General features: G+C 39.7%; 1 protein-coding gene across 6 annotated transcripts in view; it reads right to left on the reverse strand.

Annotated features, from left to right (window-relative positions):
- ort (glycine receptor ora transientless) overlaps positions 1-27,735 on the reverse strand; it is a 212,674-nt gene that overhangs the window by 88,795 nt on the left and 96,144 nt on the right. For all 6 annotated transcript variants that reach the window (XM_072301954.1, XM_019054117.2, XM_019054116.2 and 3 more), the window contains one exon: positions 8,180-8,298. In XM_072301954.1, coding sequence (XP_072158055.1) covers positions 8,180-8,295 — 116 coding nt within the window. In that variant the 5' untranslated portion in view covers positions 8,296-8,298. The remainder of the gene's footprint in view (positions 1-8,179; positions 8,299-27,735) is intronic.

The following is a 27,735-nucleotide window of genomic DNA, read 5'->3' on the forward strand; positions in this document are numbered from 1 at the left end:
AAGTGGTTTGATGAACAAATTACAGAAGTATGGTATTGAAATCAGCTAGAGGAGGAAAACTTTTGAGATTGTTCGCAGGTAGAAAGTATGTATGCCTATGCACGTGAGAAAAATTAAGAAAAACATCGAATTATTGGTTGAAATGGGTGAGTAAAATGTGTTGATTTCGTTAATTTCCTGAAAATCGTCTAAAAACGGGAGTATCGTCAAAATGAATTATTTACCTCACTCGTGGACGAGATTAGCGGAGGCTGGGCAAAGGCCGCATTTTGACAGTCCAGACCGGGACTCGAAGGCGCGAACAAAGGCGGGGGCTTCCGGGCGTGAGTGATCAGACCGGAATTTCGAGAACCAGAGAGCATATCTGATTAGGTCGGATGATAGTCGCTCCCCGGCGTTATTCGCGCAAACGGTTGACCTAGTTCGTCGCCCCGCGAGATCCGAGGGCGAATGGAGCGGAAGGGGGCGGGGGTGGGGGAGACCAGGGGGGCGAATTTTTCGCCACCGGCTCACACACGATAAAAACAACGCTTTATTGCGAACACACAAACACGCCTCGCCAGATGAATTAATTTATGATCTAAAATGCGCTCACGTGCTCCGGGTTTTGGCGCGCTGCTGCAAGCTTGTTGCGGAGTCGAATCGCGGGTCCGGACGCACTATGATTTGGACCGCGTCAAACAGAATGGAACCAAGCCACATCAGCTATTGCCAAATTTAATCAGGCAAGTTAATTTTTTTCATGAAAACGGTTGTGCGGATTTCCGTGCAAATTTCAGTGAAAATTCTCCATAATTTGAAGCAAATTCCCTAAAAATTTCAAAGGAATCCGCGCAAACGATCTCTCGTAAAAAATTAAATTGCCCAGTTAAATTTGGCAATAGCAGATGTGGCTTGGTTCCTTTCTGTTAAACTCGGTCCATTTCTCGGTTGTGATGTCACTCAAAAATGTCCTCATTAGGAAGTCAAGATTATCTCACTACGAACTGAATCGCAGATTTTATATCATCCGACTGCACATGGATGGTGAAATTGCAACAATACGTGACTCGGTTCGAAACGCTGCAACTTACCGTCATATTCTATTCTGCGAATGAAAAAATACTAGACGTCTTTTATCGACGATCTGTATGAAGCAAAATTTTCCCGAAGAATTATGTATTTTTTGGAAAACTAATGTTTTTTGTGGGCAAATTTCACGGAAAATTCTGTTCATAATTTGATCTGCATAACTCATTACAAAGTTTTCATCGGTCGATTAATTAAAGTTAATTAATTTTTTAAATGCCCCAAAAAATCGCCCAAACTACCGTGCTAAGGAAAACCGACGTACAGACATTCAAGGGTTCCCGAATTTCCTCCGATAAAATGTTCATGTAGGAGGAAAGTTATGAAAATTTTTCATTTGACTTTTCAAAAGTTTAAGATTAAAAGGCGAACGAAATTGACAGAAAATTTTAAAGAAAACTAGTCATAATTTTTCGGGTAAATTAATTTTTTATCAAAGGGCAACGCCTGAAGGCTCATACGGAGTTCTTCCTTAGCATGGCAGCAATAAACTACACGGTTTCTATTACAGAATCTTAAGATATGTCCTGTAAGGCGCGATACCACTATTCGACCTCCTGGGAACTCATCGTGCCTATTCAATCGATTGAAGGCGTTTTTATATGCCGTCGCTTCACGCTAGATTCTGTGGTAATAAGATTCTCATTTGAAGCCGTTTCTTCTTCCAGGACCTTTTTGCTTAAGGTGTCTGACACGATGCATGCTACTCTGTGTGCGTATAACCACATGTACACGTTGCCAAATTTTCTAGGAAAAATCACACATTTATTGGGGAACCAATATTTTTCCTGTCAGTAAACTTTATGGAAAAGTTTACTCATACTCTGATCTGAATAACTTTGGGAAAATACTCAAATTTTTTGAGACACCACAAACGAGATATGCATTTCGTTAGTTTCATTACGTAACAGCAACGTATTGCCTGTAGGCAAATATTTCACAAGACAATGCTGTGATTTTGGAATTTAATAAAAAATCTGGCTAATTTCTCAAAGTTGGACTGAATATTTTAACTGGTAAATTTTTTAAATGGAGCTCTAAATTTTTAGATACTTTCGATGTAGACATATATCTAATTACTGATTTTTCTGCAATTTTACCATCAAATATGACTTTCATTCATGTGATTAGTAACTACACTACACTGCGTAAATAACCTTCGGTTATTACAGAAAAACATTGGTTCATGATGAACTTAAAACTTTTTCAGTTTAAAGTAACCGAATTTTTCAGTCAAAGAAACCACATTTCGGTCGACTGAATACAAATCTGGGTTTCTGTGGCCGAAAACTTTTGTTGAAATGAACTTTTCCCCCTCTTAGTACGTTTTTTTATTAAATACTACGAGCTCTGAGAAATACCAATTATTCATACTAAAGGTGCTCACTTTGTTTTCCATAAGATATTTTTAGAAAAATCTTTAAAAGTAAGTATCAAAACTGATAACGTCTGACTTGGTAACATGCGGAAATAACCGCCATTACTTCATAGAATTCTATACGAGACAGCTTTAAATTTTTCGGCAGTCTTTTCAACCAGAAAATTCTTTTGAATTTCGATGACCTAAACTCTTTTGATTTTTTAATATAAAAACTCAAAAGCTCCACAAAGAAGGAACTCAAAATTGATTCAATTCAATCCTGGAGGCATCAACTCTCTACATGCAAGAATTTTTCATACCGGTGAGCGAGGAGTAAACATGAGTTTGAACCTTCTCATTCGAATGTGTTAATTAGTGGCTTCGTGCATTCACACTACATGCCCACATAATCTCAGAGCGCCGCATAATACACGGTGCTGCACCTGTTCTCACTCTTTGCGGGGTGACAATGGATTTTGCGATGGCTTTTCCTCGCGTCTGTAGGTGAATATTGCATCGCTCTTTATATTTCGTGGTGTTTTAACACCTTCAACGATCATTCTTACAAGAACCACACCACCATTAAACTTTACGCATTCGATATTCTCTTGTGGAGAAATGAAAACGTAACCGACCAAAAAATCGACAAGTAGCGACGTATCTCCGTCAGTAGAGGCGTCTACTTAGTTCTGGAACCAAAGAGACTTTTTTCCCCCAGTGTAGTGTTTCACTTACAAGGAGTGGAAATGACATTTGACGGAAGTCGCACAAACCCTTGCCGCCTCTGATTGGTGCCATAAATGGGATCGTTCGGTTCGGCGCGAAACCGAAGCGTTTTAAATTTGCAAAAAAAAATTACGCTTTATGAACAGTGTGTGTCTCTGTTTCTGAGTTACTTTTCCGCGTTTATAATGCGCGCATCATGTTGTACGCGTCATTTACCTTCGAAAAAATGTATTCGCAAGTCAAAATTCGTTCATGGTTTCGTAACTCATCGGGCGTCATTGATTGAAAAACGGAAGACACATTTCGAGTTCCATCCTCATTGGATCACTTCGAGGGTGATGAGCCGAGGTCAAAACTGCCGTACTAAGGGAAAACGCCGTATGAACATTCGAGAGTGGCCAAATTTCCTCCGATAAAATGTTTGTTCTTGAGGTTAGTTATGAATACTCTCCCTTGATATTCTCAGGTTATTTACATCTGGTTGCGGATAAAATTCTCTGAAAAATTGGAAGAAAAATATTCGCAGATTTTCCTGGAGATTCATATTATATCAAAGGTAATTTGGGAACATTTAAAGGCTTATACGGCGTTCTTCCTTAGCATGGCAGAAAAGTGCGTATGCCATTTTTAATCATTGACGTGCAAGCAGAGGTCGATTCAGCGATTTGGCAACACTGCTTCTCATCCATTTAAACCTGTGTTGAATGGTCGATTCTTGTCGGAGCCCGTCCCCTCTGAGAATCGATACATTACCAGATGTTTAAATCAAGAAATATTAACGTTGCTACATTTCTGAATCCGCCAATGCGTGCAAGTGGGTTCATAATATTATTTTAAATATTCGCACTTATTTACCTGTCTCGATCAGGGTGGCATAAAACGTAAGAGAGAAATGAAAGATTGGACATTTTAGTGAAATATTTCAAGAAATTTTACGAGGCTGTGAATTATTTCATATTTTTCAGGGGCTAGAGTATGCAACCCGCACACAAAAATATACGAAAATAGAAAAAAAGTCACAATTTTTACATTTTGAGAAACATGAAAAGGAACCGGTATTTTTCGATATCTTTCATAAATTTCTGAAATTTCATGAAATATTTCGCGTGAAGTTTTAAGATTTTATTTTTCATGAAATTTTGCCGCCCTGATCTCGATATCGATCGAAGCTATAGTTAAAAAGGAAAATTTCATAGGAGCGATGTGTCAACAGAGGCAGAACGGCGGAGTCACACACTCGAGGGCGTGCACACGGTTAAGTTGGCGTCGCGGTGGATCAAATTCATATTTTCATTATGTGTCACTTTCGTGGTTTTCTTTGCTGCGAGTAAATCTTTTTAAGCGCCGCCCTAAGCACAATTCACGTGCAGCTTCCAGGTTTTCTCCTCGAGATGCACCTCGCAGGTAAGTAACTCCGTTAAGACGCTTCGTCTCAGGTCAGTGCTGCGTTGTCACGTTGTTTTAAAGTAACGCATTCATTCTGAAAGAAACTATGTGCATGGAGTTTGAGTGCAATATAGTTCATTTTAGCATTAATGCGTCCTAATATCCGCGGTCAAAGATGCGAGACACGTATCTCACAATCGATCGCAGTGTTTCAAAATCACCGCTGTTGTTTTATTGCTACTTTCACTTTCTTGTGAGGAAGAACCCGATGAATATTACGATTTAATATGTTCACTGGGTAGCCTCTGAAGCAGCACCACAAATAAGACAAACGAAACCAACACAACATAGAAATAGAGGATGGGAAAGGATGCGCGTCTGACGGCGCAGAGATACGACTATTCGTACTTGATGGATGTCCGTGTTGCATCTGGTCAAATTGAAGGCGCGATGGCACGAGGCGTGAACTTGCGATGCTCCGATCCATGCTGTTAATGAGGTGTAGATCCAATGGGCCTGTTGCATGCAAGAGATACAGCCGTGCGAATAGATTCTCCAGAGGTTAAATGACACGAAAATTACGATCGTCACATTAAAAAAGTCTGAAATACACTCCTTACTGCGCAATTTGCGTTGTTAGGAACGCGCTTTTTCAAATTTCCCGCGTCTGGGGGTAATTTTCTAACGGAAACAATTAACGGCAACTCGCGGCTATTTCCGGTCAACTAAAACTGACAACATAACCTAAAAATCGGAGCTCGTGATATCGTGAAATGAAATGTAGGAGGATTGCGTTGGATATTTAAAAGTTGATCGATTTGGTTAGCGCATAAAGCGTATATGGACCACTATAAGAGATCACGGTGGGTTTGTAAACAAACTGAAGGAAAAAATAACAACAACAACAACGACTCGGCATCTTCCGAAAATCACCGAGCCCGCCGTTTGCTCGTTTCCGGTGATTAGGAAACTGCCCCCAGACGCGGGAAACAACGCAAATTGCGCAGTTAGGAGTGTATTTCAGACTTTTTTTATGTGACCATCGTAATTTTCGTGTCATTTAACCTTTAAAAAGTCTATTCGCGCGGCTGTATCTCTTGCATGCAACCATAGGCGGTTCTAGACCTTCATGTTTGGGGGTGCCCAGAGGTGGAAAATGTCGGAGACCGGCCCCAAAGGGGCCGGTCGCTCAGGGGAGGCCTAATTTTCGGCCCTCAAGTTTTATCCTATTCCTACCCTCCTTTCTCGTTTTTAGCAACCCTCGGGTCAATTTAGCTCGGCTTTGGCATCAAAGAGTTGAGCAAAACCCGTACATTCAATATCGCGACAGAGTTTATCCGAATATCCAAAATCAGAGTAAAATAAAATAGAATAAATTGAAAAGCGATTGAAGTAAATTGAATAGTAAAATACATTGGGTAATTTTAATTTGATTCTTTAAAATTTGCACGTTTTGCAAAAAATATTAGGATGATCAAATCCACGTTCGCATGGATTTGAATGCACGTAGTTGCAACACTGTTACCCGCGTTGCAGTGAAATATCGCGCGACTGTCATTGCAAGCGTGGAGAGTGACGTTATTACGTGTTTTATATCTTTTACCTTTCATACACAGCAGCGCGCTTAGTTTCCGCTCTCCCGTTTTTGAGTTTTTCTAATTTTATTTGGAAATTTTTCCGATCGGAGCGATATCGCGTGCCCTATGCGCCCATGCTGCGAGGGAGATCGTGCTTTTTTGGCCCCTAATCCAACGCTACCAACGCGACGTTAGCTGACGCAGACATGGACCGCGAGCGAGTAAACATAAATAGAACAACGACCAGAGCTTTTCCTGATCGCAGTTTTTTTTTTTTTTTTTTTTCAAAGTCAGGACTATATTAAAGAAAGTGCGCGTAAGTACTGGGAAAGTGGGCCGCTTTGTTTGTATTTAAGATAAACGATTGGTTTTCTCAATACAATTTCCGATTAGGTTCCCTTTGCGATAGTATTCAGAGGAGCTTCACAGTGCACTGAAAAAAAATACATACAATCCATAAGAGATGGCACCGATCTCATTTATGAATTGATTATACGGACTAATCAATAGAGCAAAGTCATAAACACATCCCATTACGTCCTATTTGGGTGCCCCTTTTCAAGACTTAAACCACTCTTCTCACAGTTTTGAGATGTAGAAAAATTCTGCAACACTGACAAAAACGGGAACCCTGGCAGTAGCTGCGCGTCCTCAGGTGAAAAGAAGAAGTTTCAAGGGCTCTTGAATCCAAATCAGAGAGGAGGAAAGGGTGTCGAATATTCCACCCCCTTAAGGTAAATATTTAATTTCAATCCGGTTGCAGCAAGCATCTCTAGCTCTCTTGAATGAACGGTGTTTTTTATGGAAATAAAAGTTCTTCAAGAGGGCTTAGTTCCACGCGATACCTGGGCTGTTCATTCAACTTAAAACTTCTATCGACTAAGAAGAGGCAGGGAAAGGGAGGATCTCAGCGTTCCCCCTCTTTTCCGTCCTTGTGTCTGAGGATTGTTAATTTGCGTAAAGTTCAAAATTGTAAATGTAGTCGAGGTGTTTAATCTAAAATCGGTAACGCGGAGAGGCTGTCAGGTGCAGTCGTCTCTTCCTCCTTTCGAATGTATAACAGGAAATAACTTTAGTTAAAATGACCATATTCATGGCGTACCATACGAACTCTTAATTAGTAGTCGTTACAACCAAGATTAGTAGTATTTTTACCACTGCGTTGGTAATTTCACCACTGCGTTAACAGACTTATTGCACTTAATGGTAACAAAACCACCATTATGTACTTGTATAATGGCCTCACTTAAAAGTTGCGATGGAGTATTACTGAAACGGTGATTTTATCCACATTTATTTTTTAGTGTTCAGTTGAAGAATAGATGAGTGGATCATCAACGGGAGAAGAGACTCAAGTTCGCATGGACTTAAAATAATTGAGTCGCTGATCTTAAAGCGCCGACACTAGATCTCATATCTTTTTTTGAAGAAAAAAGGCCCAAACTAAACTAGAGCTGTGAAAATGTGACGTTTGCAATTTAAAAAGCATATCGACGGTGAAACTACCAAACCACGTATCTCGGTTTGCGACGTCGCAGACTTCCTGTCATACTTTATTTTTTAAATGAAAAACTATTTAACGTCCAGTCTTGAAACTTTCTGTGATTTTTCCTCTTCGCGCGGAGAAAATTCTGTGAAAATTTCAAGGAATGATATTGATTTGGTCTACTTCCAAAAAATAAAATGTGAGCGTAGATTTTTAAACACCGCAAACGAGATACGTGGTTTGGTAGTTTCACCGTCGATATATGTATTCGCTAAAAGCTACTAAAAATTCTAATCGAATATTGATGAAACTGCACTTTTTCTTTTGCCAGGGAACATAGTTTACTAATCCGATTCCAACTAATTGCTCACATCAACATAGAGAGCATTTTTTCCAGACCTCAAATGTTTTTTTTTTTTCCATTCAACTCAACTGAATCACTTTACTGAAACAGTTTCGTCCGTCGCTGGTAACATATTTGTAAGTTGAAGCTACAATGAAACAAAAGAAGGAGCCCAGTAGGAATTGGGCGATAACTTAATCAAAAAATGTGGAGAGAGAAATATCAAAACTTACTCTGAATATTCTATCAAATGGCAGAGACATATGAGAACTAGAAAATTTGAGATTCTGAAACCGTTTCTTCTGCATAAATTCAGTAACCAAGAGTTGCTGAATTCTAGTAGCTCCATCACCTGAAACAAACATTCCACATTGGGGATTACAAGTCAGAAGAGAAAAACACTTGAGAATATCCAGAACAACAAAGACATTTTTTGTCAAGAGGCAAAATTAAAAATCTTCACGGGGAAAAAGGACGTATGATCAACACGGTTGATCATTTCTACTAATTACCGTTCTCCCAGATCCTTAAATCAAAAAGAAAGGAGGGACTTTTCATCCTCTTTATTTTAAATGATAAGAAAAACGAAGCTGCAGAAATTCATGGGAATGGAGCATTTCAGCCAACTGTAGTACGAAATATTGCTTACCCCCCGAAGAAGGGGATATGCATCGTGTGCCTGCTTGCCAAAAATCATTCATTTAAATTGAAGTTTTTTAAATTCGAAGGTACTTTTGGAAAATACATCAGGAATTTTTGCCTTAATAGATTAGTATAAGTGACAATATTATTTTTTGAAATTTACACTTCTAGACTCATATTGATCACGCATACAAATGTTGGAGGCAACACGACACTACGATAACTGTGACGTTTAAAAATTGCAGCTTCAATTTGTTTACAGAAAAACAAGTGAAGTTATTTTTTTAAATTTCAAAGAGTATCCTAAACAGAATAATACAAATCAATGAACATTTAAAGGGAGCTCGTTGATTTTCCCATGAATAAAATAAAGCATGATGAGAAATTTTCAACATCGCAAATCTAGATTCGCGTCCTGCAACTTTCACCATTGAGATACTTTCTGCCTGCCTACGAATATGCATTTGAAAAAAATGAGGGAAAAAACAATAAATAAAAACAAAATATCTTGAGGAAGAGGGGATTGGCAACTCAATCCCGTTATGTCCTCCCCGGCGTTTCATTGTTTCAGTCAACTTTTATTCATTATCTGTAAACGCCGAAATTTAAACGGAGCATAAAAAAATCTCCGTATGAACTTTTTTAATAACATCTACTTTATTCTTCTCCTATCTGCCTCGAGTTAGCGGGACAGTGTACAAAAGGCTCTTGGTTTAAGACTGCCATATTTTTTTAAAAGTTTTCACCACATTTCATTTTTGTTGACAGTTAGTTGCAAAACTTCATCATCCTTTTATGCGCGCGGCCTCTTTCATTATACTTCCGGGGACTTATTTGTTTGAAATCTGGGTGTGTATTTTAGTGAAACTAAAAATCCTAGCCACCTCGTGTTGTGGCACAATTTTAAACACACGTGTCCTAACAGTCCCACAACGTTCTTTGTTGTTTCGAATTCTATCAGAAACATAAAACATGACAGGAAATTAGGCAACCTGAAATGAAGCTAAGCTGCTCTGGTTACATCCGTGCAATAAATTATTATACAACCGTAGTGCTCTTCTCATAAACAAATAGTTTGTCCTATGAAATCCTGTATTCAAACAGGAAATGAGTAAGTACCTAGCCGATCTTACTATTAGCTAAAGAAATAATCGTCGGATGACGTTGAACTTAATTATTTAGACTGTTATGAATTGAACACTCTGGAAACGTTTAGAAGGTTTTATTTATAGAACTTTTTACGAATTGGCTTTACCTATTTCTGAAAAAAACTAGGACTTGGCACCCTAATATCCCAATGTTAAAGTAATTTAAAACGAAGTATGTAGTGAAATAAAAATCCTTAGACTCAAAAGATTTGTTGGTTGCTCGAACGTGTAAGGTAATTTGCACTGTTAGGATGATGCATACTTCATACAAATTTGTAAAATCATAAATTTATTTATAGCTGTGAAAAACAACTCAGAAAATACGTAATGTTCATGTGCTGACAATGTTGCGTGACGACACATTGAATCCGGCATATTTTTAGGGTTAGTGGATGACCCGTTATTTCACTCCTGCCCGTGGTCGTATTTGGACTTCGTTTTGCAATATAGGAAGTAAGTAGTACCTCTGGCTCATTTTAGAAAGACCTTAGGAACCATTCAATTCTCCATGAAGGTGGGTGCTTTCATCGGTCAGCCAGGAACAGGAGTTTCTTATTGCAAAATATAGTCCATTTATGAGTAAACTAAAATCATAATAATGAAGTAAAGTGAGTCTTACTTTTATAGATTATGCCAAAAAGTACCGAATTTCTCTTGATCATATCGTAGAGTCAGCATGAGACATTTTTGATCGGAAGTCAAGCAAGCCAAACCGATTACGACCAGCGCTTTGGTTCGTTTTGAAATGTTTCCTCACCCACTGTGCGTCGCATGCCTTTGCAAAGGCCACCCCCTTCTCCCCTCGCCGTCCCATCCATGTCTCAGAGGGCGTTCCGTCCGCGGTGCACGTCAACCGAACTTTTGTTCCTTTAAAACAATGGCTGCGGTTTCTTTACAAACCTTTGACAAAAACCGCGCAAAATTTCATACAGGATTGTTTTTTCTCCCTCATACAAAACCGGCTGGAGATTTCCGCCGGCTTATTTAGCACACATCCAGAAAAAAACCATAAATAAATAAAATATGAAAAAATTCAAATGAATCGTTTAATACGTGGTTTTAATTGGAAAGCGGTTTCGCCTTACAAGAACTCTGCACGAGTGAATGGAGAGGACGGCGAGGTAAGGGAGGGAATTGCCTGGCAAAAAGGGGGAAGGGGACGGGGGGTGTTTTTCACGCGTGTTTCAGGGATGGATAGCTTCACGAGAGCGATTAAGCGGAGGCAATTGATGAAAAGTAGCTTATGTTAAGCTGGTCCGTGCACCCCAATGCCCCGCCGCTCCGGGTTGTTTTGCTCCGCCATTGCCCGCTTGTGCGTCTTCGGTTGTTTTTTGAACCAATCAGCGTTGTCAATTTCATCGTGAAAAACAGAAAACACGAACCCTTGGGTTAGAGTACCATAGAGTACATAGAGTCGTAATGTAAATGGGAGAGCTGGCGCCATGTTCTGTTCGACGAATTCCGAGCCCGGTGTGCGCCGAGTTCGGGTCGCTTTTTCGATACATTTTCGATCCAAAATGGCGGTGTGGAATACGTGGTAATTCCTATCTCCTTTGTTGTTGTTGTTGTTGTTGTTGTTGTTGTTGTTGTTGTTGTTGTCATCGGATGGCCGGGTACCCGTGTATCGCAAACAATCGATTATGTATCGAAAAAGTGACCCGGCGTCACACAGGAGTCTCGGAATTCGGGACATGGAAAATGCTTAAAAGTGGCGCCAGCTCTCCCAATTACATTACGACTCTATGTACTCTATGTAGAGTACCGATATAGCGAGAGTATGGACAGATCGCTTCATGGAGGGCTTAGGGCCGAAAAGTGCGGCCACCCTTCTAACCAACTTCTAACGCACAAAATTTCACTGCCAGTCTGCAGATTCCAATTCTAACCGAGATGGCTAAGAATGAACATAAATGAGCGTTATTACGCAAAAATGAGTAAATTTAGGCAAAAACTAAGTCAAATAAGTGCTTTTTACAAACGATGGTTCGTAACAATTGTATTAGTAAATCGCTCTGGATAATTGAAATTCATAGGTTGGCTGCATTTCTGGGCCCTAGCTTTATTCGCGGAGGCATATGGTGAAGGCCTGGTGGATTTTCGGAGTTTCACATCGGTCTATACTCTCGCTATACAGGTACTCTACCTTGGGTCAGTTACGATCACAGATTCGTGTTTCGGTCATTTCAGATATCATAGATCAGCAAAAAATAGTAAGATCCGTCCAAACACCAAATTTCCACGTCAAATACTTGCGAATGTATCGCCCGTCACAAAAAAAGGCACATCAATTGCGTTTGTGCATGACATGGTTTCTTCTACCTTAGTGTTATCCGTGGATTAAGTAAAGTAAACAGTGAGCAAATGTGCACATCACGAATTCATGAATCGGAGGTGGAAGAAACCATGGTAAGTGCTATAATATTAAGATGGCGGATGATGCCGTTCATCGAGTTTTTCCAAGTGCAACGAATCCGCTAATATTGGACATAGAAACTCGACGTTTAGACAGAGCTTATGATTTTTTGCTTTGAGCATAAACCATCAAAATGCAACTCTATGATTAGCGCAACTGACCCATAAAAAATATGTGACTCTCCACTGAAACGGGGATATACTACTAAAGAGTTAAAAATCGATATATCAGCATCACTGCATATGACATCGTTGGGCCACTATTTTGGCGAACAAAAAAATTTCTTATATATAAATCAAAATTGAAATTATGACGGTCTGAAAGCAGTATTTCAAAAATAATAATTTAGACAAATCTATTTTGTCCGGGATTGAAATCTTCGAGGAGAAATGCAATTTTAAGCCCCTGATTGGGATGAGAATTAATTAAGAAGCCAGCAAAATACCGATGGTAAAACTTCCAAAACATGTAATCCGCTCTAGACGTTTCGAAATCCTCGCCATTATTTTATTTTTATCTTTTTAACTGCGAACGCCATCGTTTGAAACATCCCAAAATATTCTGTGCAGAATGAGGAAAAATAAGTGAAAATTCCAAGAGATAAAGTACGGTGCTTTTTCTTCGGAAAAAAACAGAGTTCAAAGAAGAAGTTGGGACGATGTAATTTCCAGATACATCCTCGGAGACTTTTACCATAAATATTCTTTGAGATGCTATATAGTTATTCGCCAAAAACTCAAAACTCAATTTTTTTAGATGAAAAAGTATTAAGGAATATTTGCTAGACTCGTTGCATTTTTCTGATTGAAAAGTGCGACAATTTTTTCTCCCCGCTGAAAAAAAACAGTGAAATTATAAAAATACTAGGGGGCTACGCCCCCTGGCCGCTACGCGGCCCAACCCCCTGAAGGCGCTCCGCGCCATCAATGGGCCGCTTCGCGGCCCTATTTTTACCCTCAGTGTTAGTTTTATTTTTCCCCTAAAAAATTACGATATGAGGTATACTTTAATTTTAAACTTTACTTAAAATTACTTTAAAATTAAAAGGACGCGTTTTGGAATGACTGCTTGATGAAATATTGCAGTAAAACAATGAACAATGATAGTCAGGGAATAAGTAAGAATTTTTGAATCGGGGATCGAACCCACACCGAGTTCCAAGTGGACGCATTCGACGTCTTAGACGACACAGCCACCGCTCGACGTGAGATGGTCAATGCGAATCTTGTGTAGATAAGTGTAGAGCTGATGCGCAGGCTACACAGCTACTGCGCAACCTCCTCGACCACTGCGCATCCTCCCGCGCATAGCGGTAGCAGTACCGGAGCATTCTGTAAACTCATTCACTTTTATAACGTGATTTTAAAAAAACCTGGGTCCTTTTTCCAAAATCTGATTACAGCGGGCTCATCTAGGGCCTATTACCTGTCGATTTACGCAAAAATCATGGAAATCGGCCCGGTAGAACGCTCAAACGAACTATGACAAAAAGTATAAATTTACATTGTTTAAATGGGAGAATTCGCAACTTTCCCACGTAATATAAAAAACCCTGGACCATATTTTGAAAATCTGAAAAGAGTTGGCTTATCTAAAGACAATTGCCCGTCGATCGCCGCAAAAATCATGAAAATCGGCCCGGTAGAACGCTGGAACTAAGCGTTACCAGTTTCGCAAAATTAGGAGGTCTTGGAGCTTATAGTATAGAAGATTCGGGAAATTCATTTGTGCGCTCTTAAATGGAAGTGGATCGGTTCGTTTCGTACTGCCATTTCGTCCTTTCCCTCACGAAAGAACGTGACTATATTTCAATGTTGCCAAATGTCCCCTTGCAAACTGCATTTTAATCAAGAGAATCTTGTGCATTTCTGACTGAAAATTGCATTGATTTTTCCTCTGATCTCATGCAAAAACAGAGGAATTTTATACACAAATTTCACACGTAAGTACATTCTAGTAAGAAAAATTTAGTTTTTTCAGTCAATTTGGCGACCTTGGAATGGAGTTACTTTTTTTCGTCCGGGAAACGACGATTTGAGTACTGCTGAAATTCATAGCTCCTCTGACGTAAGGGCGTACCTCAATTTTCGCGTGAGCCCTGTTTCACATATGAGTCAATGCTTTCTGGGGCTCGTCCCGAAATCGGCATACGCCCTTGCGTCGGAGGGGCGACGAATTAGAGAGAGGACCGACTGTTTTCCTTTTTAATGTTCCATCACTACGATTATTACCTTTTTTCTTCCTCCGTCGCAGAATTGAAGGGAAAAGTTTCGGAAAAAAGGGTTAATTAAAAAGTTCTATGAGAGTAGTTGACAAGTTGAGTCGGTTTGATTATAAAGTTCAACTCTGGCACAACCTTTGCAAAAAAAATGTATGAGATGAAAACGATAGATTAATGCAAAGTGTTAATTTTATTATGTAATCTTGTTCTCAAAGCTTTAAAGTTTTATTAAAATTACACTTTTTTCAACGTGTTCTTCTGCAAATTAGGGTAATTTTTCCAAGATATCGGTAAACCGTCTCCTCCAATGCACTATATAAACATATTAAGTGGTTCACAAAACCGAAAACCCGATTTATTTTCAGATCCGCTGTTCCGACCCAAATCATGCTGATTTAACGGTTGGATAAAACTAGATCAATTTTCATCGAACGGATTCAACCTCACTTCGGATTAATTCAAACTTTTTGATGTTTTCACCCGTACGTCAAATGCCAAAATAGAGCCAGAATTTGTGTAAAAAAAGCTTGTGTATAATAAAACTTAGCGGTGGCTTCTAGGATATCGAATTATAAATGAATTCAATGGAATCTAGTAGCTATCAGTGGCAGGTTCCTGGCAGTATTAGCCATGATGTCAGCAAATTTACTAGACCTTTGTCTGTACGTAACGTCAACAGGATTTTGACACTGACTACTAGTTATCAAAGGAATCATAGATCGATGACCAAACGTGAAACAACGTATCTCCACTGAGGCGTTTCAAAAGGTCCGCTTCTGTCTCATTTTCGAAGAGAAATACGCCAATTTTAGTGCTTGGAATTTATACAGGATATTCTGCTTATACAGAGAAGACAAATCTAGGTAGTTTCCAAGAAATTATGTTGACTAATTTTCCAAAGACAGAAAAAAATTATAAAAGGAAGTCTGCAACGTCGCAGACGGAAATATGTTTTGGAGTTTGGCCATCGGTATACAACTGGATAGTGCAGAAGCACCGATCAAAGTACCTTTTTACACAGACGAACTATAATAATATCCTCCTCATCATATATTCATCTGAACAAGATAAAAGCGCTTTTATTCATAGAGTTAGTTAATTTACTTGGAGACATTCAGCATCTCAAGCTATCTTCTATACTATAAGCTCCAAGACCTCCTAATTTTGCGAAACTGGTAACGCTTAGTTCCAGCGTTCTACCGGGCCGATTTTCATGATTTTTGCGGCTATCGACGGGCAATTGTCTCTAGATAAGCCAACTCTTTTCAGATTTTCAAAATATGGCCCAGGTTTTTTTATATTACGTGGTAAAGTTGCGAATTCTCCCATTTAAACAATGTAAATTTATACTTTTTGTCATAGTTCGTTTGAGCGTTCTACCGGGCCGATTTCCATGATTTTTGCGTAAATCGACAGGTAATAGGCCCTAGATGAGCCCGCTGTAATCAGATTTTGGAAAAAGGACCCAGGTTTTTTTAAAATCACGTTATAAAAGTGAGTGAGTTTACAGAATGCTCCGGTACTGCTACCGCTATGCGCGGGAGGATGCGCAGTGGTCGAGGAGGTTGCGCAGTAGATGGGTAGCCTGCGCATCAGCTCAACACTTATCTACACAAGATTCGCACCAGCATTCTCATGCGGAGCGGTGGCCGTGTCGTCTAAGACGTCGAATACGTCCACTTTGAACTCGGTGTGGGTTCAATCCCCGACCCCCGATATCTTAATTATTACCAATTACCTGACTACCATAGTTCATTGTTTTACTGCAATATTTCATCAAGCAGTCATTCCAAAACGCGTCCTTTAAATTTTAAAGTAATTTTATGTAAAGTTTAAAATTAAAGTATACCTCATATCGTAATTGTTTAGGGGAAAAATAAAACTAACACTGATAGGAGGGTAAAAATAGGGCGCGAAGCGGCTCATTGATGGCGCGGAGCGCCTTCACGGGGTTGGGCCGCGTAGCGGCCAGGGGGCGTAGCCCCCTAGTTAATGTCTATTCAAAGAATATGGAAGATGGGTGCATGTACAAAAATTCAGATTTTCAAATTAAGGGAGGTAAAAAATTTCAGTCTTTCGGTGATACTTCTTTGTTCACGCTAATAGACATATATTTGCATCTAATTTCTCCATTTATATCAAAGAAAACTTCAAAATGTCACACTGAACACGTTAAGACAGATCCTCAGCTTTTTTGCATGTATTTTGAGTGCGATTTGTGGATTTAAAATGTCACTTATCACAGTAATTATTTCAACAATTGATGTTGAGATGTCAGTCTCCAGATCAATCCCTGAGGGAAATTCATTCCAAAAATCGTACTTTAAAACTTAACAAATAGTCAAAAGTACTGTTTCCTTTTCATTAGCGTCAATACATCACACTTGATTGCCAAACGATTGATTGACAATTAAAACAGCATCTCTGGAAAAATGAGAAAAAACCCTAAGAAACGTGGCCCGAACTGTACAAAATATGCGGCAAAATAGAGATGGTAAAATAGTGCTAGGTCCATACTAATAATTTGCGGGGAAAACAAGGTCAAAAAGTTCAAAAATTTCAATTAGAGTCAAAAAAGTTGAGCTCTAATGAGTACCAGTAAGAGACGGATGAGCGAGAGTGTCTAGCTCCGATCATATTTTAAGGCTTTCAGGGTTGCTTTTTTAAAGATTGATCCATAGACTGAAATTATCGCATCTACAAAGAAAAATAAATGCTCACAATGGCTAAAATTTACAACGTATAAGAAAAGTGGCGTTGTTACGCTTAACTAAAAGCTGAAAATTCGCCGTCAGAATTTTGATAAATAGCTCTTACGGGGGAATTTTTTTCTTTTTTTTCTTTTTCAGTAGGCTCTATTAATAATCAACTCAAAGCTTGAAAAAGTGAAAAAAAAAATTAAACTTGGCAACCACGTGAAAAAGTAGACATTTTGGAAAACCCGGCAAAGTTCCGTTGCAGCCGAGTGTGAAACAAAATCAGATTTGTTTTCCGCACGGGCGGGGGCGAGGGTGCGGGTGGGGGGTGGCGAGGAGAGACGATGGTCGGCGGGGAGGCCAGGGGGTGTAGTTTATGGGAAATGAGTGATTTTTCCACCCCAGATCACATTTTCAATACGGTAGTTAGGTCCCGAGTAATTAGTGTCTGAGTGGGTGGAGGACCGCGATCAGTTCCTCTGCTCTCCGCCTAGTTACAGGTAGCGCTGCCGTCGAGGTCGTGTCACGTTTCTACTTGGGTAGGTCAGGAAAAGTCATTTGAAGACGCAGGTATGTCACTCAGCCTCTCAAGCCGCCTGCACTCGCTACTCCGGGGATACATCAACGCAAATACGGTTTATTATACTTTACAACCATGTTCAAAGCCAACTTAAAAAGATTTTTAGACAGGATCCAGCCAGCTTAAGGAGGTTTATTCCGGGTGGGCCCTTTTATACTTCAGCATAAAGAACTAATTGCGTCGAGAGAGCTCCTTGATAAAATAGGCTCCTTCTCAGTCACAGTGAAAACCATCTGAAATTCGACTCTTATACGCCCAAGACATTGTTATGCGCTAAGTCCTACATCGAGTTTGACCGTTTTCGAAGGTTTATTTATGTTATTGCTATATCATTTTTTTAATTTGCACCTTTATTGTAACACGCTGGTGCTATCAACCCCCCCCCCCCCAAAAAAAAAAAAAAAAAAAAAAAAATTAAGTCCCGCAGAAGAGATAGTCGAGTAAATTTGATCCAGGTTAATTGGGATTTCTAGGTGTAGTCGTCAAAAAAAATATCCATGACACGACACAACTCTCGTAAAAACACCACTTCTTAGACTTGCGCCCTTTAAGGCGCCTGAGAGACCTGTAAACATTTATTTTTATTTTTTTCCCTCTCTCCCTCTCTCTCTCGTTGATTAAAACACATCATAGTATACTTGAGAAAACATTAACCTTAACTTTTCTCGAACTTGTAAATTAGGAAACACCCCAACCCAACGCGCGTTAATGTATGCGCAAAGATACAACTATTCGTACTTGATGGATGTCCGTGTTGCATCTGCAAAATTGAAGGCGCGATGGCACGAGGTGTGAACTAGCGTTGTTCCGATCTAATCTGCCTATGAGGTGTTGCTCGAATTTGGCAGAAAAGTTAAACAACGAGGCCCGAATACGTCGCACCTATCTTTGGAAGCGTTGACATTCTCTTTTTTTTCCTCTCAATTTGATGCCTGATTCTTTTTTAACAATATTTGTAGACCTATATCTAAATAAGCTCATCTGTACCAGCACCATAAGGTCCGCGAGGCACGTGGTCCCGGCAAGCCTTCGGTCGAGTGGTTTGAAAACCCTTACCTAAAGCGCAAGAACTTGCAGAAGAAAGTCGACATTCATCAGTCAATTGACGTTTTAATTGTATGATCGACAAGTTTCTCATCAATCATCATTAGACGGAAAGAAGCGTCGACCTCCAAACTTAACTTTTGCCTCACCCGATTACATTGTTTAGATTGGGGTCTCTAAAATATATTCTCTCCGGTTTTTCCACGATAGGAAATGTAGAAATCTCTGAGTTACCATGTGTCGGCGGCATTTGCACGGTCGGAGAACAGGCTTTCCTTTCAAACGCGCCCTTTCGCCTTTCGAAACTTGAATTGCCCCGACTTTTTCCTCGACGGAGCTTTTCCACAGTTTCTTGGAATGCACGATTGTTAAAAGGCTGTCAATGCTAATTAGCGTTGCTTTCTGTCGACTCGAAAGTGGTTCGATGTTCGAGCTTTAAAATTAGCGCCCTTTTCGGATCCGTTCCGGAAAGCTCCTTGGAGAGACGGCGCCCATGTTTTCCCGCGTATTTGTTTGGCACTGCGCAAGGGAAAACGCGACGCCCGCTTTGAAACCCGAGCACTGTGTACTTTGCGGATAGCACGCATATTGTGAAATCTCCTCAGCAGCGACGCCGCACATCCACTAAATAGAATGAAATGAAAAAAATAGCATTTGAAGATTTTTAAAAGTCTAAGAAAATTGTTGAATATATGATGGAATTTCTTTTCATATCTTGATTTCCTGATTTTTTTTTTTTTTTTTTTTTTTTTTTTTTTTTTTTTTTTTTAAAGAAGCTTTTCTCTTTTATTGACCGTCCCAGTCAGACAATGCCCCAATCCCAGTCTCCCCAGTCTACAATGTTTATCTACCTTCTTGGAATCGATCCGTAAAGTTTCTACAAACTGACTCAAATCAAATTTTGAAAGACTCCTAAGTCAATCTGTAAGCATCCTGTAAATCATTCGTATACATTCACCAGAATAATAGAAAATAAATTTCACCAAGATGAGGGAAATGAGGGAATTGCCAAGTTTTTAATTTGAGAAAAACGAGTTTACAGTCTGAAGATCATGTGAAAGTTTGGACACAAACAAACCTGAAAGTTGAATATTCAGACGAACATTGAACTTGTCCAGAAAGAATGTCCTTGGATGATTGTCAACGTCTCAACTTGTTTAATGGAGAAAAAGGAAACATTTAAGTTCTGACAGGTAGTACTTAAATTATCACCAGGCTAAGTAAATGTTAAATACTAATTACGTAAGGAGAAAATCATCTTGTGCACCTATTTATTTAATTTCCTTTGAATTGTCGTAAGGATCCGACTTTTCAACACTTCCGGTAATGACTTTTAAGGAGGAAGATAATTACATTTACGAGTCAATTTAACGAGTTATGTAGTTGTTACGTGAGTCCATCCGAAGACAATGTCGCAAGGCGGGGATGGAAATGTCGAAACCGTGTTCTCTGTGTCGGATGCAACTGTTTATTCCTGTTCGGCACAATGAACTTCTTTGAATTACGACATTTCGACAGTCAATTAGTTCCGTGCGAGAAATCCGCACGCTGAACTACGTAGTTACCAAGTCAGTTAATTAGGAGTGTTGCAATTATCACCCCGCAGTCTGACATCCCTGGGGTGATGTATGCGTGCGCATCTATCGGAGACAGACCTTCGCTCGTGGAATCCTGTCTCGTTGGTTTGTGCGAGCAAATTTGAGTCAACTATTGCACTAATGAGGAAACCGTCGCTGAGAGACAGGCTTTGACGTGCTAGTTAACCAGGTTTGAAGGATTCGAGAGAGAGGAAGCCGATTGTTTGATTTTGTCATTCATGGACGGAAAATGTTTTCATACAAATCACGAAGGGATTAGCCTCTCAGGCGGAAACCGCCGCAACCTCGGCGTGTAGATGTATTTGATTTTATAATGCAAGTTATTTTCAAAAGACTCTTGACGTGAAAACTATTGGCTTCTAAGTTCGACCTAACCACTTTTTATAAAAAAAAAAAAAAAAAAAAAAAAAAAAAAAAAAAAACCTACTTTAAAAGTTACGGCAACTCGCTGGACTACTTGGATCACATTTAGCAAAACGGAACCAGCGTGATTACAGTGTTGTAAACATGTTTCTTATTCATTCTTCTCTAAAAAATCTTCCAGAATATAGGAAATAGTTTTTGATTTTAAACGGAAATAATTTTGTGCGAATTTTCATACTGTACTTATATTAAGAATCTTTAAAGAAAAGAGGAACAATTTTGAAAACACTGTAATCGGAGAAAAATAAGTTTGACGTTTTATCTATGAAGTGGAACTTGCAGGACAAGAGCCATACGACCCATATGTACACTTTTTCAAGAGGTCGAGATATTAATGATTTCAACTGAAGCTAGGCCTGATATATACTCTGAGAAAAATGTACTACTAAAATCCAGTCCTTAAGCATCACAACGTGAGTTTGAATTTTCTTTCCACTCTAAGGCTATAGGTAATTTTGAAACTTTAAACACGTGTTCCTCATAGTACCAAAAACTATGCACTTGTGCGCCTAGTCCTCGAAGCTCCTCCATTCATGTTACTCGTTCATGTTATATATTCATGTTCTACACGAAATTCCACGTCTATTTTCACGTTCAAAATGGTGTGCGCGCAATGCATGAAATATTCCCACAGTATTGTAAGCACTATACGTAAAGCGCGAACCGTGGCTCACGCGCAAGGCATGAAGTATTCCTACGGTCTTGTAGGCGCTGGTACGCGTTTCGCGCCGACCGCACTGTGTTTGACGCGATTAGTTACTCGTTGAGTGAGCGTTTTTCAACCAATGCTATCTCCTTTGAGTTTGATTAAGGAATAAAATGCGTGGCTAATTAAGCTCATGCCCTGACCTGCCTCATTTCTTCTCAAAATGTAACTCGGTTGCTTTCTGCCTATTTTACCCGTAACATGCCCGAACGGTTCATGAGTTTGCATGTTTTAGGGCTTAGTTTCTTTTGATTAAATGTCAAATCTCACTTTTCCATTTTCCCAGAAGAATTCACGCCCACTTTTACATTGCTTCTTATGGAGCTTTATAGAGCACACTCAATATTTCCCAGATGTCTTTAGTTCCTAGCATAAATACATCCAATTGCCAAGGGCCTTGCTTAATTTTCAGCACTGAATGGAAGTGTTGCGTTATCCGCACCATCAATGACGGTGATAGATTGGAAACAAAATTTACCACGAGAGCATACCAAAGTCTACAAATGATGGTACCAAAGCGTCTGAATTGAAGCCTCACAACAGGACTTCCGCATTACCAGGGTATCATGCTCAGCACATGGCTATCAAATTCGCATCAGCACTATGGTACGATCCTATACATTTTGCCAGTGGGCAATAAGTGATGCGGCAAAAAAAGTCAATATAAAAGAAGAGAAATCTGAACCGAAACAAAATCCGTTGATATCGGTTTCCGACTCCACGCGATATACGTGCCAAACCTATTTTTGATGTATGTAAATAAAATTGCAAATGGCCGCCACCTTGAATTGGCGATTCGTGTGGTATCTACGTAAATAAAAGCTTTTGGCTTCAGCTATGATAGAGGTAGAATTTAACCATGAGGGTTCCTCCCTTCCGTGTTCTCTGTTCTACTATAAAAATCAGACTTCACTTTGAATTTCGTGACGCTGTGAGATGCAGCGTGCCCTTGCGTTTTACGAGTATGCAAATACCCTGGCAGACTTCAGAAAGAAAGTACAGTGCTCATCCTCAAATTCAGGTGGAGGACTCAATTCACCAACTCCTTGAGAATCTTTCCCGGCTATTAGATGCATTAACGTTGCCAGTTCGAAGCAAAATCCGAGGAATAGTCGGTTCCTTACGACGCGTATACCCATAATTTTCAATCAAGCCTCACAACGGGGCAGGGTTTCAATCCAGCTGAGTGAAATATTCTCATGGTTGTGCCAAGTTGTGGTCGTTTGAACACATATCCGCTTTGAGTTTAAGTAACGTGAAAGGAATTTATAAAAAACCTGACAACTTTGTGTGTCTGCGACGTGCCATCAATTTTCCTCGCATTGACATCTTCCAACGATTATTTCCAGCACACATCTTCACCCTCAGAGAGGAGGAAAAGTTTTTGAATATTTTTGCCATTTTTTTCTTCAATAGCTTTCCGCGTACATACGAGTGGATGCGCGAAATTACTTTTGGTAAAATCGTATTTTAAGGTTGCTTGCGTTTTATTTTCTTGGCAGACATTTTTCTTCAGGAGGATGGACTCACATAATGATAAAATCGATATTTTCCATCGTTGCGTCATAAAATGTGCAATGGCTTAGAGGAGCGTTAACTGTAACAACAAAGGAATGCATTTATTCTAGGAATTTCAATTACCTTTCTTTGAGGGGGGATTTAAATTAAAAATAACGGCTTGGAGTACGTTTTAAATTTTGTTATCTTTGAAAACGGCTGGAGATAGAGCTAGTGAGCTTCAAAAGGCGTCCCGGGAAAAAATGTGAGTGCAAACGAATACGCTAGCATTTTCAAATTTTATCAATTAAATACTTGTATCTGACCCCGCATGGATGATTTGCATAAATTTTAAGTGACCTCTTGCAGCATCAATAACATTCTTGCCACTTATGACATTTTCCATCTTCCAAATTGGCAATCTCTCCTCCCCCCCCCCCCACCCTAAAACGCAAACCTCTGAGAGAGCTGCCCACAAAATTAACTTGGTGTCCGAAGTTGAAAAAATATGATAGGAGGTATGAAAATTTGATCTGATCCGCTACAATTCACAAATTCACATATTTAACCAGAATCTGCACAATTTCTTTTCACGTTTGATTTTGTCAATACGAAACTAACCAAAATTCTGATTTGAAATTTTGTGAGGATGTTTTTTTTAATTTTCAGACACAGTTCTTTCAAGGCGTTATAATGTTTGGTTTGATATTAAAGAGAATGAAACTTGAGTGACAATTAGAAAGGTTGAAATGCAGTGAGTCTGATTCTTGTCAAGTTTGTCAAATTTTTCATCGGAGTAACGGAAAATATAAGTGAACGCTGTGAAAAGCGGCAACGACGTGGCCCAGTCGTTGAATTGTCACAGAGGGGCGGCGGGGAGACGACGCGGCGGAAGGGGGGATTCTGTAGGCGGGGCGTAATTTTATCGGTGGCCCCGTCAAACTCATCAATTGAATCTTTTGAGCCGGTTATCGGTTATTGTCGGTCGCTGCCCGGGCAAAGGAATACTGGACGAAGACCGCGAGCTCCCGCGCTGGCTCAGGGAACGAGTGAGCGAAGGGGCGGGGGGGGGGGGCGAAAGCTGGATGGTTTCCCATAATTTACGAGCCTTGTTTATTATCCGTGTTTGTGATATACGGTGCACTCCACCGTCCAGCCGAGAGCCGTCCAGCGATGCCGCGTCCCACGCACACCTGTGCTCATTGCCGTTTCCGGAAAGTTGACATCATTGTTATTTCTCCAATAAAATCTATTATGAAGATCGATTCTAGCTGCGAAAAATATAGATTATTTTACATTCAATTTAAATGAAAGGTACCCAGCATCCCAATTATTGAAACGAATATAAGACATAGATAGCCTTATTTTAACGGTGCAATACGAGGGCTGTCCCAAAAGAAACCGGACTTTTGTCATAGAAGACGAACCAAGCGTCGTAATGAAGTTTTCTTGGGCTTGTTTCAAAGCTAATAAACTACTGAAGATGCTTGTTTTTACAGAATGCAAAAATTCGCATTGGTAAGGAAACTACACGCTTTGGAATGAAGGAAAGTCAAACTCGAGTTGCGATTTTTGTCTTTATTTCAAGACAAATTTAGATACAACTTAAGAAAAACCCGGGTTTTAAGTTAAAAATTTGTTGCTCTCTTATTCAAATGCTTAAAAGCTTACCAAGTCATAACCTATCCCCTTCAAAATACTTGCCAGCTTTGTCGATGCATTTTTTTCCACCGTTTCTTCAACTGGGAGAAACACTGTTGGAAATCCTCAGGTTTGAATGATCGCAATTCCTTCAAGGTGACCTGACCTGGCTCCGTGTGATTTTTTCTTATTTCCACGACTTAAATTTACCTTGAAAGGTCGACGTTTTCAAACCATTCCGGAAATCCAAGAGAACACCCTGTAGGAATTGCGATCAATCAAATCTGAGGATTTCCAACAGTGTTTCTCCCAATTGAAGAAACGGTGGCAAAAATGCATCGACAAAGCTGGCAAGTATTTTGAAGGGGATCGGTGATGACTTGGTAAGCTGCTTAAAATGTTAATTTCCTTATTTTTAAGCATTTGAATAAGAGAGCAACGAAGTTTTTAACTTAAAACCTGGGTTTTTTTAAAGTTGTATCTAAATTTGTCTTGAGATGAAGACAAAAATCGCAACTCGAGTTTGACTTTCCTTTATTCCAAAGCGTGTAGTTTCCTTACCAATACGAATTTTTGCATTCTGTAAAAACAAGCATCTTCAGTAGCTTATCAGCTTTCAAACAAGCCCAAGAAAACTTCATTATGACGCTCGGTTCGCCCTCTATGACAAAAGTCCGGTTTCTTTTGGGACAGCCCTCGTATATCGCATTTTGATATTATATCGTGCTGTTATACTACCGTGCTAAGGAAGAACGCCGCGCCGTACGAACAATCGAGGGTTACCAAACTTCCTCAAATAAAATGTTTATTTTTGAGGAAAGATATAAATATTTTTCCTTGAAATTTTCAGGGATTTTATGTGAAATTGCAAACAAAATTATCTGAAAAATTGGAAGGAAAATATTTATAAGTTTACTGGGAAATTCGTGTTTTATCAAAGGAAATTTGGCAACGCCTGAAGGTTCATACGGCGTTTCTCCTTAGCACGGCAGTATAAACTTTCAATTGTCCGTAGTCCGTGGCTGGATTCCATTCATAGTCGTTCCGTAAACAGCTCCTTCCGTCAGAAGGCTCAATATTGATGACCAAAGTGCGAAATCACGTAAATCCGTCTGCGACGTTGCAGACTTCCCGTCATACTTGGTTTTTTCCCATACGAATATATGCATAATAGGGCTCATGTCATAATGCACATAGTTTCGTTTGACAGAGATATACGTCCATTTAATGGAGGCGCCTCGATGAATAATGCCCTACGATTTGTAGACGGACATACATTGTGCGTTGTCCTGGGGGCAAGGGACGGTGTCTGTGCAGCTCAGACGCTCGAATATATGGCAACGTAAACTAATCTACTGAACTATTCGTATTTACAGAGCCCATAGATAGATAATGCGAGAAACCATGTCGACCACACGGTGAATCAGCATTGAATCCAACTTCTGACATAAGTCCACATTCGTCGGTTTGAAGTAGCGTGCAAATAATTAATTCTACCAAGGAGCGTTGTTTGTACCTCTGATACAGATTCTAATTTGGGGAACCGGGTCTCATTGATGATCCATTATCACTGACAATTGACAAAACCGCAAAACGTTTAAATGTTTAAGCTTTCACTACTGCAATAAGCGTGCATTCATCTGATCCAACAAGACTTCGTTTACCAACAGCGCTCTGATGTGCTGATGAGTATCTCGGCAAAACGGAGAACATCAATGAGACTTTAAAATATCATAAAGCCTGAAAGGAAAATGCTAAACTAATGCTAACTAAAATAACAGGACTTAAAAAATCACAGCAATAGCTCCAGATAAATTTACATTTAATTGAAGGGAGAAAAATGTCAAAGGTATCACGTTTAAGAATTAGGGCGCCATAAATGAGGAGCATTCCGGAAAAGGGGCACATACGCGGATGTGCCCTTTTTCCGGAAATGGCAGAAATGGATTCCTCGTTTCCTAATGTACCAACGTACCGAGTTTCAGCTTAATTAATTAATTTTTGGAGCTAAGAGACCAAGTTTTGTGAGGCTAAGTCAGGGGTCACAGGCGTTATCGAGACTACTCTCCTCCTTAGGTCGCGGTCGGACCAGTATAAAACGCCTTCAATTGCGTTTGATACTGTGCAATACACCGAAGTTGATATAGTTGTATTCTTAGGTTCGAACCTAACCTGCGTGAATTGCTCTACGAAGTAAGGCATGTCAGCCTACGAACTGCTGTAGCTCAAGTTACTTCACATATTTCATGCCCATTACAGCCCTTGCCAAAATTTTAGTCTTAATTTGCTTAGGAGGGAGGAATTATTATCATTATAAATTCGGCCAACGAAAGAGGCTCATCTGAGGGGAAATCTGTTCGTGAAACTTGCATATAGTTTTTAAGCGCGCCCGTTTATGCACCGTGTGATATTTTCAGACAGGAAACTCGAATTTTCAGTCAAATTTTCAAACTAAAAATCGAAATGGCGGACGTGGTCCAATATGCCATCTCGGCTTTTGTATGATCGATTTTGGTGATTCTTGATACCAGGTGATATTCGTTGATTTTGACATTTGTTGGGGAACTTAATTTTTAAATTACATTTTTGAAATTCGAAATCCAAGATAGTAGAGGCAGCCTAAAATGCTATCGCGGCTCCTGTTCGACCGACTTTATACTTAAGATAGCAGTATAAGGACAGCTCACCCGCATAATAATGTGAACTCTGTTCTGTCATGTCTATAGATTGATGTAAATGTTTTCACGCTTCTGCTTCTTCAAAACTCTAATTTTTTTCTAAAAATTCTACGCATTTTGCTACTGGACCAGTCAGTTCATTTGAATTAGATTAATCGAATTTTTAAGGGAATCCGGTTTTAAAAAAATTGGGCGTTACTGCTGTCTTCAGTGGCACAGTAGAGTAATTATTGAATTGGAATGCTCACTGACATATCATTTCAACTTTCATTCCTCAAAATAGAGTCGTAATCGGAGCGAATCATTTAAGATAGTGTAAAACTGTGAAATGTAGGGAAACTAGTTTCATCTATATTCGCCTCTGGGTACGGTCGCCGCGAGGTTGAGGAGATAGCGTGCAGGCAGGCAGGCAGACATCTGATGGGTACTGATAAGGATCACTTACTACATATGTATGCATCGCAATGATTCTGCTAATCAATGCAATATCATCGGGTTGCAG

Source organism: Bemisia tabaci, chromosome 1 (assembly GCF_918797505.1).
Source record: "Bemisia tabaci chromosome 1, PGI_BMITA_v3".
Classification (NCBI taxonomy): domain Eukaryota; kingdom Metazoa; phylum Arthropoda; class Insecta; order Hemiptera; family Aleyrodidae; genus Bemisia; species Bemisia tabaci.